The 20,245-nt window shown below is 38.4% G+C and overlaps 1 protein-coding gene across 1 annotated transcript in view; it reads right to left on the reverse strand.

The window, feature by feature from the left end:
- Positions 1–414: 414 nt before the first annotated feature.
- Positions 415–20,245, reverse strand: part of DYNLT5 (dynein light chain Tctex-type family member 5) — a 31,690-nt gene continuing 11,859 nt past the window's right edge. Inside the window, exons 4-6 of the mRNA XM_081490815.1 lie at positions 10,733–10,824; positions 4,030–4,154; positions 415–2,660 (exon numbers count right to left, since the gene is read on the reverse strand). Coding sequence (XP_081346941.1) covers positions 2,457–2,660; positions 4,030–4,154; positions 10,733–10,824 — 421 coding nt within the window. The 3' untranslated portion in view covers positions 415–2,456. The remainder of the gene's footprint in view (positions 2,661–4,029; positions 4,155–10,732; positions 10,825–20,245) is intronic.

Here is a 20,245-nt window from a genome sequence, read left to right on the forward strand (position 1 = left end):
TACAGTAGTATCAATGTACATGATTCTTGCTTGAAAATTTAAGATGTATTATATTTTATTGTTAGATGTTGTCAGGATATGTGGTCCACCTACTCAAGATGTTTTCAATACAGTAAGTGAAAAAAACTCATTCAAAAATCAGTTAGAGAAGAATCAGGGACTCAGCTATGATAACGGTGAAAGAAGAGAGAGAATGTGAGGGAAGAATAAATGGAGAAGGATTTAGAGAAAAGGTGAGACCCGAGTTTAATGCTGAAAAGGGAAGGAAGCTGCTGTAGTCTAGGGAGGGTGTTTTGAGGTGGGGGTGAGCATAAGTGAAGGCTGTGAGGTAGGGATGGCATTTTAGGAATGTCTATTGACAAGAAAAATACCCAGAAAGTTCAGTGGGCTTCAAAGTAAAACAATTCCCTCAAATTTAGTGTCATTTCTTTTTTAAATGTTCATTTTAAAATTGAGATACAATTGACACAACATTGTATAAATTTAAGGTGAACAACATGTTAATTTGATACATTTATAGATTGGAATAGGTGTTAGCTGACACATCTATCAAAAGTTCCCATCACAAAACTGTTTTTTTACTAACCAGCATTCCTCCAAGATAGTCACAATTAGTGAACTTTTACTATATGTTCTTATGTTGTTATATAATTGCTAAAACTCATTGAATATCTGAATTACAGTATATGGCAATATGCTGGCAAACTGCTTCCTTTTTTGCTTTTTAACTGCCATCATGTTGTAAGGTTTTGAATCCTAATACAGCCTAGGACAGATGGTAAGAAATTACCTCATGGTTGAGATTTTGTAACTCTAAAAAATAAGGCAATTTTTATAGTGGACTTCCTACATACTAAAAAAAAATTTCTTCATATGATTTACTCATGCAAAATTGCTGTATGATTTCCCCTGCTATTGTTATAAGAGGGGAGATGTTCATAAATGGACAAAGAAAATAAAAAATTCATTTACGTACTGTACTTAATGATCTAATCCAGATACCAAACTGGCTACGGAGATTGACAAATCTTGGTTGTGATAAATTATTATACAGATGTATTCCCACTAAGGCACTAACAGAAAAAAACAATGAAAACTGACGAATTCATTTTGAAATGCTACCTTAAATGCCAGAGCAAAGAGAAGAAAAGGGATTTTAAACGTATACTTAAAAAATACGCATTGTCTTGAGGAAAAAATAAGACATCAGTACATAACTATAAAGCACTGACTGCTTGCCCATTTGTTAAATTCGTTTTGATATGAATTACACATCATTTTTTCCTTAGGAGTATAGGGTTGCTAATTTTCTCCATATGTGTACAATTCGTCTTTAACCTTTAACAAATGTCCTCTAGGCGGTCCACTTACCATCCAAGAACAACGCCACTCACAATTTTACATGCATACAAAGGACTGAAAGCCCCATAAAAATAAATGATCCATGGTACAAGCTACATTAACCCACAGAATAATAAGCTAGTGCAGCCCTATAAATTTTAGTGCCATCCATTCAAAACCACACTGGGTCACTTTAGTATTAAATTCATAGGAACAAAATAGTAAATACACGTTTTATTTGTTAACCTGCCAGCTATACGTTTTGTGTAAAAGTTTGTTAGCCCAGGAAAACCTATTGAAAGGTGTACCAGGCAGTGTATATTTAAAAGCAGTGTCTCTTTCCAATACATGAATTTATGTGTTAGACACACTTACCATTAAGCATCATGTATATTTAATATCAAAATGTCTACCTCAGTGTGCTAAAAAGCCTTTGTTCATTTGTTGTTTCCATTATTGAAGAGCTAATATTCAGTTCTCCCACAATTTTGTAAAGTGCAGGCAACCCACGAGAGCTTCTAGTTATAGCTTATAGTCCTGTGGGACTACAATAATTGTTATGAAATCATTAATTCTACCTCAGCAGTTTCAACTGTCAGGTACATATAACAAAAATTGCAGTTAATGAATGCTGCTCAATTTATTAAGTGCAAAATGATAACCACTATTCTTTTATATGCAGCACTGAGACATAGTAACATTGATCATTTGTGTATACCATATTGAATAGTCTACCATCATTTATTGGTCAGGGTATATAGCCGTACTTTTTTTTAAAAAGCTCTTCATTAAAAAACAATGGAGGGAATTCTAACTCTCTAATGAAAGCATAATTAAAATAATTAGTACCCAAAGTAATATGTAATAAGAATCTATGTCTATGAAAAAACAATCCAGGAGAACCAAAACTTCATTTCTCCTTTGGATAAAAAAGATTCTTTCTTGTGCCATAGTCTCTCTCCTAATTCTTACAAGAGTATGAAAAAGTCTGCAAACTTCCAATTGTTTGAAATATTAGTGTTGTGTCTTTCTCTAATGTTTGGGCAGTGAAACTTGTGTACATAGATACACTATATCTTGATTTAAAGAGTATGACCTAGATTTCTTGTTTTCAATCATTCAAAGTAAACTGTGTAGACATTTGCAAGAGCAAAGAGAGAAGAATTTCTGAAAATGAAAGATGCAAAGGCATCATTTTTAGGATCCCAAAGGCATCTGCTTCCAATCAGCATGCTCTGGCCAGTCAGTTGTCCAATGTGGACGATCACAATTAGCTTATATCGTGGGATCATCAAGTCCTTGACCTGGGCTTTAATAACCTAGAAATTAAAAGGAAAAACAAAAGGTCCTCACTTAGTCACATTGAAATTTAAAAGTCTTAATTTTTCTCGTAAATATAGTGGATTTAATTGAAGAAAATAGCACAATACCTTGTGGATCCTTTCAGTAATTGCTATAGAAAGGTAGCTATAATTTCCTTCAAGCACAAGACAGGACATTTAGGGACTAAATGATAGCCCCAGCGAGAAATCTACCTTTTCTAAGGCACATGGAAAAATGATAATCCAGAGAACAGAGTTTTCAATGCATTTATTGTGTTCCTGGAAAATCTATGTTGAAATGCTGCTGCTGCTGCTGCTGCTAAATCGCTTCAGTCGTGTCCGACTCTGTGCGATCCCATAGACGGCAGCCCACCAGGCTCCCCCGTCCCTGGGATTCTCCAGGCAAGAACACTGGAGTGGGTTGCCATTTCCTTCTCCAATGCATGAAAGTGAAAAGTGAAAGCGAAGTCACTCAGTCATGTCTGACTCCTAGCGAACCCATGGACTGCAGCCTACAAGGCTCCTCCGTCCATGGGATTTTCCAGGCAAGAGTACTGGAGTGGGGTGCCATTGCCTTCTCCTATGTTGAAATGGCTTCCCTTCAAAAATGCTGGCATTACAATTATACCATCTTGCTCATGTATAATTAAGGGACTATACATCTGAAGTCTCCTGTAATATGACTAATTGTGAATGCTTATTAGATAGATTATAATGAAAAAGAAAGAGAAAATTTGATGGAGTGCCAGCACTTTAGTTGATAAAAATAGAAATGTTTTTAAAGGCCCCAATGCTTTTATTTGATGGCATGCAATGAAGGTGCTTTGGAGAAGGGATAGGCTACCCACTCCAGTGTTGGGCTTCCCTTGTGGCTCAGCTGGTAAAGAATCCGCCTGCAATGTGGGAGACCTGGGTTTGATCGCTGGTTTGGGAAGATCCCCTGGAGAAGAGAAAGGCTTCCCACTCCAGTATTCTGGCCTGGAGAATTCCATGGACGAGTCCATGGGGTCGCAGAGTCGGACACGACTAAGCGACTTCCACTTCACTTCAAAGAAGGTGCTTTGGGGAAGAGAAAATGATCATTAAAATATTGTATCTTTTATAATGACATTTTTAAAATAAATGAGACAGTTTTATACATTTTTAAAACAGAATACATGCAAGTGATGCACATAATAATTGTTTTAGACAAAGGTTTTTTACACACACAGACACACATGGAATATGATCTAATAAATATTTTCATAAGATAAAAATAAACAGTTTTACTGCTACTGCAAATTAATTGCTTTCGTTAAAATAGGGGGGTTGTGCTTTCAGCAAATATTCTAGTCATAGCTAACACTTTAGGAAATCACACGTATACCTCAGAAATTGTTTTAGTCATCTGTCTACAGAGTTCTGGTTCATACTGTTCTTCTTGCAGGTAAGTAGTTAACACATCTTTCAGAATATTATTGACAATGACCACAGGAAAATGTTTGGTAGGACCTGAAAATACAGATGAAATTTCTTTCAAAGAAGTAATTTCACCCACACCATAGTTTAATCAAAAGAGTATCAAAACATGGAGACATTTAATCTTCTGGGTGGCCTCTATTGAAGGAAAAAAAGTGGTCCCAATTAGACTGCCAGTCAAGTTCTCTGGCAGAGGACAAGAAGATGGTGGATTCATCTGTTTACCAGATACCTCAAGAGTGTGTTCAGTACTATGGAGTTTGACATTGAATGGATCCTCCTTCTTGGTTCCCACTGTCTGTATGCTCAATTGCTTATTGTATCTGATTCTTTGAGAGTCTATGGACTGTAGCCCATCAAGCTCCTCTGTCCAGGGGATTTCCCAGGCAAGAATACTGGAGTGAGGTGCCATTTCCTACTCCAGGGTATCTTCCTGATCCAGGGATCTAACCCCTATCTCTCGTGTCTCCTGCATTGGCAAGCAGATTCTTTACCACTGTGCCAGCCACCTGGGAAGTCTCCACCAGTTCCCAATGCTAATAACTTATTTCAATGTCTTAACATCTTTCTAACTGACCCCCAACTCTTAAGTTCCCCACCTCCAATCTCTCTAGAACACTACAACTGGAGTTGTAACACCCAGATGTTACCATTGTGTTTTCCTTGGCAAAGTCTAGAGTTCAGCTCCTATCCAACATACAGCTTCTTCTTCAACACCACAGGTCTTCACATGACTGCTGCTCCAGCCTCACGGAGTTTATCTGCTCTTTCAAGAGTGCTTGTGTACATATGCTCCTCTTTCAAAATGCAACACTCTTCCCCATCCTGTTCATCTGAGAAATATCCACTCATGTTTCAAGGCCAGCTCAAACATCTTCTCCAGTTAGCCTTCCTCCTCTCCTCGGTGCAAATTTCCTCTCTCTTCTCTATATTCCCAATGCTCTGGGTCTCCACTGCTATTATGGCTCCTAATTCAGCTGATAATTGCTAAGACTTACCTTTCCTTTCTTCTCTGAACTGGTAAACAAGATTATATTTTATCCTCCTCAAAGTCTAACACAATGCTAAAGTCAGAAAAAAATGTTCAAGGTCTGATTTCTGAATTTAAATAGAATTAAACATTTTCTAGATAATAACCATAGTACAAAAAATAGCTACTCTTATTGAGCATTTTCTACATGCCAGCCACTGTGATAAGTGTGTGTGTTAGTTGCGCGGTCATGTGTGACTCTTTGTGACCCCATGAAGCCCTCTTTCCATGGGATTTCTCAGGCAAGAATACTGGAGTAGGTTGCCATTTCCTTCTCCAGAGGATCTTCCCAACCCCAGGGATTGAACCCTGGTCTCCTGCATTGGAGATTCTTTACTGTATGAGCCACCAGGGAAGCCCCTCTGTGATAAGTATTTTATATTTATTACCTTATATGTCTAATCTTCCAATAAATCTCTGGGGATAAATCTTATTGTTACCTCCATTTCACAGAGGGGAGAACAGATGTTTAAATATATTGACTAACTTACCTAGAATCACACAGTGGCAGGGTTGGGATGTACCTCCCTGGTTTATCTGACTTGAGAGCTTAAATTCTTGTGAGCTTAAATTCTCACATTTAGTCCACTTTCACAGCAAAAGCTTCAGCTGCATCTTATCCTGCACCCCAGGGATCTTACTTGCACCCCTAGGAATATTAACCTTATCATTAACCTCTGTCATTGAATAACATGTTCATGTGCCCATATATACAAAGGCTTGATCATTATTTGCTGAGTTGATATGGATGAAGAATTCTACCCAATTCTATTTTCAATAGTCTTCAGTATCTTTTAAGTGTTTATTTTCAATGACTGTATCAGTCAGGGTCTAAGGAAATATACCACACATTAAAGTTAGGACAATTCCTAGAGGATTTAATAAACAGACTCCTTAGGGAGGTCTGAGCAGGATGCAGGGAATCATGAAGGAATGTGCCAGCCCCCTCAGCTGGTGAAAAAGAAGGTGTTACTTTCATCCCAACCTGAGGAGGGAATTCTTATGAGAGATCCCAGAAGAGCCATGTGGAGAGGGCTCCCTCCACAGCAGTCCTCGTCCTTCTGCTGATGGATGCAAAGAGCACAAGGTGAGCCCTTAGGCGAGGTTCACACTCCTCTCTTCTTCTGACTTCCCACCGAAGTTTCCCCGTGGCTGAACTTGACCAGAAGGTGACACCGCGTGCCTAGAATTCAGTTAGGTCAACCTCCTGGGGCTCAGTTTATAGTATTTTTATTGTGATGCTTATACAGGAATTGTTCAATTAAATGTAACTCAACCTGGGAAATGAATCCAGACAAGTAAAATAAAGACATAGGAGACAATGAGTATGATAATTAACCCAAATATTTAGTCGGCAGGAATCTCTCCCCTTCTACAGGAGAGAGACAAGCAGTTATAAACCCATGAAGGGTTGGTCCTGATTGCTCTTGCTTTGTGGGATCAGAGACAGAGCACCAGCCCCCCTAGGCCAAACACCTACTGTGTCATTGTCCTGTGGATCTTCAGAAGATTTCCATTTGCTTGTGATAGTGAGATAAGGCTAAATGTGAGAGTGGTTTCTCCCTTTCTGTTTGAAAAATTTTAAGAATGTTTCTACCAGGTTGGACTAAATTAAACAGATTATATCTTTTAGATTGGTACCTTTCCTTTTCATTCTCTCCTGCCAAGCGCTCATATCACATTTACCTAAGCTTGACCTGTATCACCCATGGGGAGCATTGGTCCTTTCAGAAAATAGTAAATTCCTTCAGTGCGTGTATTTGTCCACCTGGTACACCTCCCTGTCCTTTGGGAACAGCATCTCCCAAATGGAAGGGACTGGTCCTCTTCCCACTCTAACCATGTGGTTCTTTAGGATCATCATCTCTTTTGAGTCTAAGTCCAGGTCATGGTTGATTGGCGCTGGGTGGACTTGCCCCAAGCTAGGTCAATTAGAATCCTTTCTTGGAACTTTTATATTAAACTAGAACTAGGTTAAAAAAAAGTCAGTCAGTCTCTTTTTGGAGTCAAAAGTTATGACACATGACTCTCAGGAACTGTCCCTCATAGTGAGAAGGAAGCCAAGCCACAGTGAGAGAGGGAGGCCATGCAGAGTTTAGGGCTAGAAAGATGGAGTCCTGGCTGCACCTGAGTCCCAGTTTCCAATAGCTCCTGCTGTCCAGCTGCACCAATGCCCTTTCTGCACTTACCTTAGATTTAAAAAAATCTCATTAACCAGATTCAATTCTGAAAAAAGTTTAAATAGTAAACTTTTCTTCTCTCACTTCTTTGTGATCTTGGCTCTATACAGCAGAATCATCCATTGTCTTACTTAGGCTTGGATGCTGAGATGCAAAGAGAGTCAATAATCAGCATTTGACTTCCAAAATGGGCTTCTCTGGTGGCTCAGATGGTAAAGAATGTGCCTGCAATGTGGAAGACCTGTGTTCGATCCCTGGGTTGGGAAGCTCCCCTGGAGAGGAGCATGGCAACCCAGTATTTTTGCCTGGAGAATTCCACGGACAGAGGAGCCTGGCAGGCTACAGTCCATGGGGTCGCAAAGAGTCGGACACGACTGAGCGACTTTCACTCACTCACTGACTTCCAAAACAAGCTCCCAAAACTTTCAGAGTCAACTAATGCAAAGGCCTAAACCTTTTTTCTTTTCTAGAGCAATTTTTTTCTAATTTAGGAGGAAAAAATGCTTTTAGAAATCAAATTGCAAAGATCTGAAGAAGGATCAGGATGGAGAAAAGAAAGAAAAACTTATCTGTAGGAACAGATTTAAGAGAGAATAGATAACAATTTGATTAGTTAACATATCTGTGTCTTAGCTTTCCAAATTGGGATAGTGATGAGAATTACCACCTACTGTTTTTATGTTGGGATGAAACGAGATGAAGTACTTAAAATGCTCAGAACAGGGAGTCTGCCATACATCTAATGCTACTCATTAGATCTTTATTATAGTGTTGTTGCTGTTATTGTTGCTTCCTCATTGCGAGGAGGCAGAAGGCAGCTGGACGGACAATGGTATAAGGTAGGAGATGGTTTAGGTCTCCACAGGCGGGAAGGATCCCATAGGGTGGAGCAAAGTCAGCGCTGAGAGACCGGCAGGCTCTCTGCCCAACAAATCACCTGGTGACAGGGCCTGATGATCTCAAGGGAGTTGAGCTCAAATGTCTTTCTCTCGCCATCTTTCGATTCTATTTTTCACTATACTGGCTGCATTCTCAGGTGAGCTGTCTTGATGTGTCAGCAAGGATGGCCATCTATAGCCCTGTGTGATGTGGGGATTACAGTCAGTGTTTTTAAAGAATCGGGTATCTCTATAGACATTGCTCCAGAAAAAGTCCTGTGGAGAACTCATTCCATGCTTAAAAGGAAGTGATATTGGATGTCATGGAAGGCTTTTCTTCTTAGTGATCTAAGGTGATGTTCTATAGTCAGAAGCAATAACATACTGAATGGGAAGCAGTCTAAATACAATACTTTATTTAATTCTCACAGTATCCCTACCATGTGTGACCTATGATCCCTACTTACAGAGGAAGAAACTGAGGTTCAAGGATGCTGAATACCTTGCTCAAACATTATTTATTTAGGAATGAGCAAAATGAGTATTCAGACTCACGTACATTGGCCCCTATAGCCAGTATTTTCTGCTGTACTCATGTTTCAGTAACCAATAAATGGGAAGAGATAAGGGGCTTTTAATGATAAGAAGTATATTTTCATTCTTCCCTTTCCTTTTTTTCTTTAATTATACTCATGTTTAATCTCATTCTTGGTGGCTATAATTACTCAGATAAAGGGAGGACAACCATATTAAACATTTAAGATATGTTTAAGTGATGCACATATTATTGGGTAGAATGTGAAAAATTAAACACAATAATACTGGTGAGTGATATTTCTTTTACTCTTCATGTCAGTATTTACTGTGTAGATATGAGAAAATCTTTGCCAAAGGCCCACAGAGTACCTTTCAGATGAAAAATAACCCCAGAAACAAGTAGAAATGGAAATACATATTTGATTATTAACAAAATAGCTACCTGAATCCTTATAAAATGGATTGTCAAGTATAAAAGACTAATCATAGAAGAATAATTTGCTCGACTTTTTGAAAAAAAAATATGGAAACTATTTTTTTCTATACTAAGGTATTTTTAAAATTATTTTTCTAACTTGGTTCAGCACTCAGTACTTTTAAAACTGATGAGACAATTTAGCTTATTTGAGGAAATAAGTTATGAAAGCACATATTTTTGAAGAAATGCGGGGCTTCGTATCTCAAATGCTGTATCTTGTTGAAATCAGATTCAAATCTTTCTAGTATGCAGAGCCCAGAGTCAAAGGCACTGAATGGTGAAGATCTTTTAGTTACAAGAAAACTTGACCCATACTTAGCTTGCCTAAATAAAAAATCTAAGAGTACACAGGGTATTTAGGACTTGGTTTCAGGCTTTGTGTGGGGGCAAGATGGCAAAAGCTGCCATAGGGCTCACATCCTTTCAGGTTTCAGAGGCTGATCCACTTCTTCAATAGCCCAAACAATATTCTCTGAATTGACTCTCAAAGGCTTTGATGACCTTGACCGAATCCCCAGGTCAGTCACTGTTACATCTCCGAAGCCAGTGTCAGCTTCAGCAGGATGCTGTGGACCAAAAGTGATGATAACGGCAGTGGTGGTACTCCCCCAAAGGAAACTGGGTAGGGTTATCAGATGGAGTATAAGGGTATATTGAGTAGCAGGATATTATCTGTCTACCATAGGCACTGTGAAAATACCAGTGGACAGGCTAATTATGGAGCTTTACAATCCATGCCATTTGGGGGATTACCATAGAAAACTACCTAGAAGGTCTAATGGGATGTGTTGATTTTCTTGAGGTTAACTGGCCACAGATTAAGTCACTATGGCCCACTGTGTCTTCCTTGGGTTACTGTTAAGTCTCTGTAGAATTTCTACACAGCAATAATTATATGGAGATCCAGATAATAGTGGGCAGGTACACGTTCGGAGCAAACAAGTAGTTCTGTGAGAAAACGTGAGGGGGAATGATAGTCACTGTGGATTCCACCTGCAGTACAGGGGCAGGTGCAAGGATTTTTGTTTTCAAAGACCCAAAACCTCTGTGGGAAAAGATAAACATCTCTGTCAACAGGGGACCAGGAATCATTTGCTTTTACCTTGAAGGCTTTTTTTCTCCATCTATTAGCAGTATTGGTTGGTTTTGTTCGATAAAATCTTAATGCCTATCTGTTTCATTTAACTCAAGTAGATACCAAAAACTCCACACGATAACCTTGAAATACTCAGTAAACTTCTTAATTCAGTAACACACTCTACACCTCAGTTGCAGCCAATGAATTGCTTGGTATTTAGAAAATACTGATTAAAAAAAAAGTAAACAATGGGTACTGGCCCCATTTTGCAGAGGAAGAAATTAAAGCAATATCAAATTGCCCAATTAATTAAGATCCCTTATATTGTGCTACTATTGAAGATGATGCCAGGTTGTCAGATATTATTTTGAGTAAATATCACTCATGAAATTAGAAGTTTTAAGTAGGAAGGAGTGATAAAATAACACACCCAGTTGGTAAGTGTTTTCCATGTGAACTGTGAGACGAGAGGAATCTTCAGGCTGGCAAGGTTCATCCATATAAGACACTGTACTCATAGAGCTAAAAGCAAGGAGAAAGCAAATTTTAACAGTTATAACAATGGTAACAAAACACAATGTTGCTTTTAGCAAAAAAGTTACAGAAGTTTTTCTCTAAAAAGAAATTTCAAGCAAGTCCCATGTAGATATATCCCTGTAAAATATTTAAAGTCTAAAACATTTTAGAGATGGAAATATTACTGGAGTAGAGAAGTTACTTGGAGCAAGTCTCAATATAGTGGTAGAAATCCAGTTCAGTGCCTGGGGCCTTTGATTATCATAAAAGTATTCATGGATTGTTCCATTTGCAGGGTAACAAAGTTTGTACAGGGGGCCCTCCACATCTGTGGATTCTAGAGTCATGGATTTTGTTTGGTTAAATCCATGGGTATGGAACCCGTGGATATGGAGGGCCAGCTGTATTTCGCCTAAGGGACTTGGGCTTCCCTGGTGACTCCGTGGTAAAGAACCTGCCTGCTAATGCAGAAGATGCACATTTGATCCCTGGGTTGGGAAGATCTTCTGGAGCAGGAAATGGCAACTCACTCTAGTATACTTGCCTGGAAAATCCCATGGACAGAGGGACCTGGTGGGTTGCAAAAGAGTTGGATATGACTTAGTGACTAAACAACAACAACAAAAATAAGAAACTTGAGCATCCACAGATTTTGATAGCCACAGGGGTTTCTGGAACCAGTGTTCAGTAGATACCGAGGGATGCCTGTACGTGTTTTGAAAGCTATTGGCAGTGTATATGCTTCATGCTACTCTCTCCATATACACTTTGTTGTTGTTCAGTCACCCAGTCGTGTCTGACTCTTTGCGACCCCATGGACTGCAGCATGCCAGGCCTCTGTCCCTCACCATCTCCCGAAGTTCACCCAAGTTCATGTTCATTGCATTGGTGATGCCATCCAGCCATCTCATCCTCTGAGACCCTCTTCCCCTTCTGCCCTCAATATTCTTCATATATACTACTGTATGTAAAATAGATAGACAATGGAAATTTGCTGTATAACTCAGGGAAGTCAAATTGGGGCTCTGTAACAACCTAGAGGTGTGGGAAGGGTGGGAGGTGGGAAGGAGGTTAAAGGAGGGGACATATGTACACCTATGGCTAATTTATGTAGATACACGGCAGAAATCAAACCAATATTGTAAAGCAAATTATCCTTCAATTAAAAATAAATAAATTTTTTAAAAGGACACTGTCTCAAAAAAAAAAAAAAAACCAAAAAACAACTATTGGCAATTACCTCTACGACAGATGCAAAGGCTTTCTTCAAAGTGGACAAAACTCACAAAGGGACTGGGGATTATACAAGGAAGCTTAAAATGTTGGGAAACAAGTTCTCTACATACATGGGGGATTATAAAGAGTTTATTATTAAATGTACCTCACAAAATCCCTTTAGCAGAAGAAAGAAAACTGAGAAACCCCTCAATATGATGACAGAAACCACAATTCACCCAAACTGTCATAATCAATAAGCATCAATCACCCCTTTCAACATTAAGAAAGGGTTTTGGCTTGGTTACCAAGGCAATATAAGCTTATCCAGGTGCTGAACAGGAGACCCAAGTGAAGAGAAACTCCTAAAGTCCCTACAGCACTGCTTAATCAGAGGAAATTCAGCTGTCACTAATGGCAGTCTCAGGTCTCTACCCCAATTCTCTCCACCTGTGAAAATGGAGGTTAAACAGATGTCATTTCAAAGGAGATGATATAATAGCGTGTGTGTGTGTGTGTGTGTGCGCGTGTGTGCTTTCAGAGTGACTACTTTTCTAGGAGGCTATATTTTTGCTTTAGTTGAAAATAAGATTTTGTTCTTAATATTTGGGGATTTTTTTCTCTCTGCAAGGAGTTTTTTTTTTTTATTTTAGTTGGGGGCTAATTACTTTACAATATTGTAATAGTTTTTGCCATACATTGACATGAATCAGCCATGGGTTTACATGAGTTCCCCTTCCTGGACCCCCCACCCACCTCCCTCCCCATCCCATCCCTCTGGGTCATCCCATTGCCCTGGCCCTGAGCCCTTGTCTCATGCATCGAACATGGTGCAAGGAGTTTTAAATACTTAATTCTGAGCTGTTGGGAATTAGTGAGCTTCTTTCAAATTGCTATTTTAAGAAAATCATGGACATTATATTATATATTTTAAAAATCCTTTAAGACAATACAATTTACACAATAAATTAAGGTTTACCCATCCAGCCCAAGAAAGTGATGCAAGACATTATTATGGCTGCGTTCCCATGAGGGATTTCTGGATTAGAGTTAGTCTTCATTTTTGTAACACCTGCTTTCCTCAGTTTTTTGCTGCCCTTTGAAGTAGCAACCAACCTGTTTAGCCACACTGGCTGCAGGTGTTGTGGGCAGCACCAAAGATGATAGCTTCTGCTTAGAAAACCCAATGTTGCATAAGCCCCTTGATTCTAAGATAAGCCAGGCTGCCCCAATATTGTATATGCTACTTTTTATTTTCCAAAACATTTTCCATCAATTATCTCATTGTAACTTTAAAATATTCCCTTTAAGTAAGTAAGAAAGTCATTTTTCTGCTCATTTCAGTGATAAGGAGAACTAGACAAAGGGCTTAACGTCACACATATAGGAAAGGCAGACTTGGATTTCACATATCCTATTTACCTCTCAGTGACAAAATTTCACATATGATCGTATGTGATAGAATGGAAATAGGGGCAATGACTTCCTGAAAAAATTAATTGCTGCAATTAAAATTTACCTTGCACAAACATATAAAGACCCTATTTTTTCTCTACAAAACACCATATTAAAAACTCACAGGATTCATGTCAATGTATGGCAAAAACTATTACAATATTGTAAAGTAATTAGCCCCCAACTAAAATAAATAAAAAATAAATAAATAAAAGCAGAGACATTACTTTGCCAACAAAATAAATAAATAAATAAATAAAGGTATCTGTGTCTAGCAACAACAACAACAAAAAAAAACCTCACAGGAGAAGCTGTGGGTAAACATTCTGAAAGAATTAATTCAACTAATTCAAACAGCAGGAGCCTGTTTATAACTGGTGTATAGATATGATGGCAAGAGCTCAGGAGCTATCCTGGCTCTTGGGATGACCTTATGGATAATGGATCAAAAGCTAGAAAACTAGGTTCCTGAACTATTCCTTCCAGACTTTTTTTTTTAATGCAAGAGAAAATATATTTCTATTTTGTTTAAGCCAATGTTTTTTGTTTTTTATAAAAATATTATAAGAAGCATTAGATATAACTGATACAGAGTTTGGAAGTAGGATGTCATAATTAACAGAGCACAAAACTTGGAGTTAATTTTGTGAAAGAGATGGGGCTTTCAGGAATGAGATTTCAGATATTTTGCTGAAAACCTGGCTTCCCTTATCATGCAGAAGGAAGATATTTGTTAGTCAATTGATTTCTGTACACTGGAAAGCTGACCATGAATCGGCCAAGACAATAACTTCAAGGAAAGTTATAGGAAAATTTTACTTTTTAAACAAATCCTATTCATGATATCTTTTGAAACTGATACCTGAGAGTTCTCACATTAGAAGGAGATCGTTTAGAAAAAGGGAGAGAGAAAAGAGAACATGCTGAGCAGAAAAAATACAATATCTATTGCTTGAAAAAGACAAAAAGAAGATATACAATATTAAAAATACTTGTAGTTATCAATGTCAGTTCAGAACATTGACTCAGAAAAACTCGTACCTATTTCCTGTTGATAAACAGCTTTATTCAAGCCCTTTGAAAATTTTTAAGATAAAAATGTGAGATGCTTCAAAAAGCAAATTTGTCATTTTAATTACTGGTACTGTGTACACAGCACAACAAATTTACTGTGTATATTTCACAGTGTTACAAGTGGATGAATTTCAGTTGTCTATGACCAAGCCTTCCCTAGTTTATAACAATAATCTTTTTAGATACATGATCTCACTGCAAATGGAATGCTGTAGTTGATTTTTAATTTGAAAAATGTTTTTGCTGTCTATGTGTTTCATGAGTTTGTGGCATTTATGGAGAAAAAGGATTTCAACCGGCAAAATGTATCCAAGAGAGTTGTAAAGTTTTAGTAAGGAAGCTAGGTTTTAGTAAAATCAGGAAAACTGAAAGTCTGGAGTAAGCTGCTGGTGAAAACACTGAACAAATCAAATAATATTATTCTAGAGAAAAGAGTAACAATTTGTAATCAATGTAAATTTCAGTTAATACTTTGAATCACATATACTATTGCTCAGAAGAGACTTGGAATTAGCCTGGATGTGGAAACAGCTGCATGAAATTTGTCCACAGTAACAAAAGCAATCCTCCTATATCATATATGCGTGTGTGTGCTCAGTGGCTGAGTTATGTCTGAGTCTTTATGAGCCTATGGATTGTAGGCTCCTCTGTCCATGGGATTTTCCTGGCAAGAATACTGGAGCCAGTTGCCATTTCCTCCTCCAGAGGATCTGTCTTACCCAGGGGCTGAACCCACATCAGTTAAGTCTCCTGCATTGTAGGCAGATATTTTACCGCTGAGCCACCAGGGAAGTCCATATTGTATATAACCCTCCTGTATTGTAACTGATTGACATTGGAAACGTCCCACGCCAACCCAAGAGCCTGTGTTCTGATTATGCAGAAAAGAGCCCCACACAAAATAGCTAAGGAGTTAGAATGTTTATATTTTTCATGAAATTCAGTTTTCCTGAAGACATTTTACAAATTTGCATGCTGACCATTCCTTGAATTAAACAGAATACAAGGCATGTCTTATTTTTATGATGGTTGGAGATAGAAAAATAATGTCAATTAAATCTCACCAGCTATAATACCATCTAATTATTATTAAGAATTCATTTCCAGCTGTTTCCACTGACATTATTAAATGTTTTGAAGCTGTAGTAAGATATAATATTTGAATAGATAGCTCAGCCTTGTAGCTATAATTTAGGTCAGACTATCATCTCTTTCTTCAATTTTAACTGTGAAATGCTTGAAAGTACCATATTTTGAATGGTATCACAGCATGAGCCTCTTCTCTCTTTTTTTTTAATCTGTTATTAAAGTCATGTGCTGCCTCCCAGTGGAAATATTTCAGAGTGCACAGAGAAAAAGAAGGCTTCAGGGTATAAATGTGTACTTTTTTTTTCTTCATTCTTTCAACAGATATTTATTGCCCACAACATGGCAGGCAAAGTGAGAAGTATTGGTAAAATTAAAAAAAAAAATGAGAGTCCCTGTGCTGGAGAAACAAGATGTAGAAAATAAAATATGCATTGAAACTCACTTGGGAACTTTCTACCTCAAACGTCTATTGATATTTTTATGAATGTTATGCTTAAGATCAAAACTGATGCTTCCCATCAGTGGAAGGTACAAGTTGTCTATTAAGGTGACTTAGTTGTGTGGCTATTTAGTTTGTAGCAGGGTTGCCAGTACTTTGGCCACCTGATGCAAGGTGCCAACTCACTGGAGAAGACCCTGATGCTGGGAAAGATTGAAGGCAGGAGGAGAAGTGATGACAGAGGACAAGATGGTTGGATGGCATCACTGATTCAATGGACACGAGTTTGAGCAAACTCAAGGGGATAGTGAAGGACAGGGAAGCCTGGCGTGCTATAGTCCATGGGGTCACAGAGTCGGACATGACTTAATGTCAGGCTGAACAAAAACAAAGGTTGCCAGACTTTTATATAGTTTTGAGATATTTTATTCACATTATTGGTCCTATCTTAGAAGAGAAAGGTTGTAATGGAAGCAAAAGTCAAGAAATATTTTCAAAAATGAAAGAGGAGATAAAATGCCATGGTATGTGTTCCTGAGGGATACATATTTTAAGAGGAGGGATGATTTTGAAGGACAAAGAATGAACCATGCAAACTGTGAAAATTCTAGCTCTGGAGTGATTGAAGATAATCCAGGAAGGGTGACTGACAAAGCAGAACAATTTTGAGTGGGTGAATAGAAAGTCAGAGTTAGTGTCTGATGTCCACTGATGAATCCCTTCATCCAAGAGAAGGTGAGGTTAAGGTTAAGAGCAGCTGATGAAACTTGTGATGCAGCTCCTGGATAAATGCACAGTTCAAAGTCACATTACCCTTAGCAATCATCAGAGAGGTGAGGCTGAGAGCATGGGTGCCATGGTTACCTCTGCAACGCCATGGAGATCATCAAGGCGTGTCATCTAACCCAACAAATGCTCAATACAAATGATAATGTTCTTCTTTTCCTTTTTTAAATAGGTGAACAATGGAATGTTTCAGCAAGAAAGTAACATATACCTTGTTTTAAAAATTTGAACAAATGTTGTTTTTTTTTCCTTTTTGCTCTAAATGTATCTTATGTCTGTAAGATGAAAGCTCTTTGTCACTCTGGGCTTAACACATACACGGACCTGTGAACCTAACCTGTTTGTGTTCAGGAATTGGTGGTGGTGGTGGTGGTTTAGTCGCTAAGTCGTGTCCGACTCTTGCGACCCCATGGACTGTAGCCTGCCAGGCTCCTCTGTCCATGGGATTCTCTAGGCAAGAATACTGGAGTGGGTTGCCATTTCCTTCTCCAGGGAATCTTCCCGACCCAGGGATTTAACCTGGGTCCCTTGCATTGCAGGCAGATTCTTTACCAACTGAGCTATGGGGGAATAATACAATAATTATTCATTCTACCATCAAAAAATATTTATTAAGTGATGGCTATGTGCCAGGTACCATTCTAGGTCCTTGGGATGCAAAAACAAAAACATAAACAAAACAAATCACAATCAAACTAAGATCTCTACCCTTATGGAACCTAGTGAGAAGAGGCAGAAAGAATATAATAAAATACTAAACAAGTTGTTTAGTTGCTAAGTCATATCCTACTCTTTTGCAACCCATAGACTAATAGCCTTCCAGGCTCCTCTGTCTATGGGGTTTCCCAGGCAAGAATAGTGGAGGGGGTTGCCATTTCCTTCTCCAGGGGATCTTCCTGACCCAGGGATCAAACCCATGTCTCCTGCATTGGCAGGCAGATTCTTTACCACTGAGCCACCAGGGAAGCCCATATACTATGTTAGAAGAAGATAAATGTTACACAGAAAAGGAGATCTTTGTTAAGGGAGGTTGGAAGCGGATGGGAGAGAGGTGGTTGTGGTTTTATTTTAAACAGAATGATCAAGATAGATCTCCCCGAGCCAAGCGTTGGAGGAGGTGAGGAAATGAGCCATGTGGATGTTGGAGGAAAGGGTGTGTCAGGGGAGGGAAAAGCACAAGCACAGACTTTGAGGCAGAAGTCTGCCTGGTATTTCCGAAGAAGTGCATACAGGCCAGAATAGCTGGCGAGGCGGGAGCAAGCAGGAGGGTGGACGGATGGGGTTACCAGTGAGTCAGGTAGCTGACCCATGTAGAGTTTTGTGGACCATCTTAAAACCTTGGCTTTTACTCTGATAAAGTGGGAGCCCTTATAGAGTTCTGAGCAGAGCAATAGCAAAATCTACTTTATATTTTATAATAACTCCAAATGCTCTGTCGAGAACAGGCTGTAGGCTGGCATGTGTAAACACAGGGATTCCAGTTAGAAAGCTTTTATGGTAACCCAGGCGAGGGATGGCAGTGCCTGCTATGAATGAAACTGTCTCTTCGAAATTCATAGGTTGAAGTCTTAACACCCCCATGTGAGTGTATTGGAGATAGGGCCTTTAAGGAGGTGAGGAAGGCTAAATGAAGCCTTAAAGATGAAGCCCTACACTGATAGAACCTGGGACCTTATATAAGCGGAAGATATAGCAGGGTTCTCTCCTCCATGCAAAGACACAGTGAAAAGATGGCCATCTGCAAGTCAGGAAGCTGGCCCTCACCAGAACCTAACCTAGCTGGCATGTTGATTTCAGACTTCCAGCCTCCAAGACTGTGTGGCTTACACAACAGAAGTCTGCTGTCTCACAGTTCTGGGGGCTAGAAGTTTGAGAATAAGGTGTTGGCTGGATTGGTTCCTTCTGAGAGCCGTGAGAGAAGGATCTGTTCTAGACCTCTCTTCTTAGATGGTGGATGGCTGTCTCCTCCCTGTACCTCTTTGCATCAATTCCTTCCAACTCTGTTTGTGTCCAAGTTGCCTTTTCTTATAAGGACACCAGACCCATTGGATTAGAACCCACCCTAATGAACACATTTACACTTAATTACCTCTTTAAAGACCCTGTTTCCAACTAAGATCACATTCAGAGGTTTGGGGACTCAGACTTCAACATATGAATTTGGCAGGATTAGTGGGGTACACAATTTAGCCCACAACAAATACAAATACTTTCACAAGATCTCCAAGTTCTAGGGTCAGAGAATCACAGATTATTTGCTCTGTTATCTGGGAATTGTGATACTCTGGCCAGTCACTCTACCACACAAAAACCTTAATTTCCTCAATATATAAGGAAAATAGGGAATTTATATCCCTATTTTTTTCTAAATAATGTTCGATTTCTTCTCTGAACGCCTATATAAGCTTTTATTCCCACTAGCCGTGCCAACATTTGATATTAGTCTACCTTCTTATATTTTGCCATTCAGATGGGTGCAATATGGTATCTTGTTTCAATTTGCATTTTTCTCATTCCAAGTGAATTTAAGCAACTCTTCACATTCTGCTTTACCATTTCGGCTTTGCTTCTGTAAATTGCTATTTATCTCTTTTGATGATTTAAAAATTGTTTTCCTGGTTTTTTTAAAATTGTTAATATGCATAAGTTTACAAATATATATCTTTTACTGGCCTATAAACTGTGTCTATTGCATTATTTTTTTAAGAGAAATACTAAATTTTAATATAATTGTATTTATCTTTTTTTTTTTTCTTATCGTTTTAGTTTTTCACTTTGGGAACTTATTTAAGAAATCTTTCCTTCCCAAAGAACACAAATATATTTTATACTTTTTTATATAAGCTTCATATCTTTCCACATTTCAGACATCCGTCTAGAGTCTACAATTCAATTGGTGTAAGAATTCAGCTTCATTTTTTCCCCTTCATAGAGTAAGCTAGCTTTCTCCCAAAACAACCTATTAAAAACCCATCATTTCTCCTTGTTCACATACTATGTTCTATATATTCATAGGTCTACTTCTAAAGTTTCTATGTGTTCAATTGGTCTATTTGTCTATTTTTACACCTGCTTGTTTATTCCTACATTTATTACTTTTACTTACTACAGCTTTGTGGTATATCTTAATATCTGATAGGGTAAATTCCTCTTCTATGTTCCTTCTTCAAAGTTAACTTAGTTACTCAGAATTATTTCCTTATTTGTAAAATTTAGAAATAGTTTATTGAGTTTCTCAAAAAGTTCAAATGGGTTTTGATTGAGATATATTGCATTTGTAAATTAATTTGAGAACTACTGATATGTTTTTGTGTTAAGCAGTTTCACCTCTGAATTATTTCTGCAGTAATTCATGTCTTCCTTAATAGG

The sequence above is a fragment of the Giraffa tippelskirchi genome, chromosome 5, assembly GCF_054371585.1.
Source record: "Giraffa tippelskirchi isolate mGirTip1 chromosome 5, T2T-mGirTip1v1.2.pri, whole genome shotgun sequence".
Taxonomy (NCBI): Eukaryota; Metazoa; Chordata; class Mammalia; order Artiodactyla; family Giraffidae; genus Giraffa; species Giraffa tippelskirchi.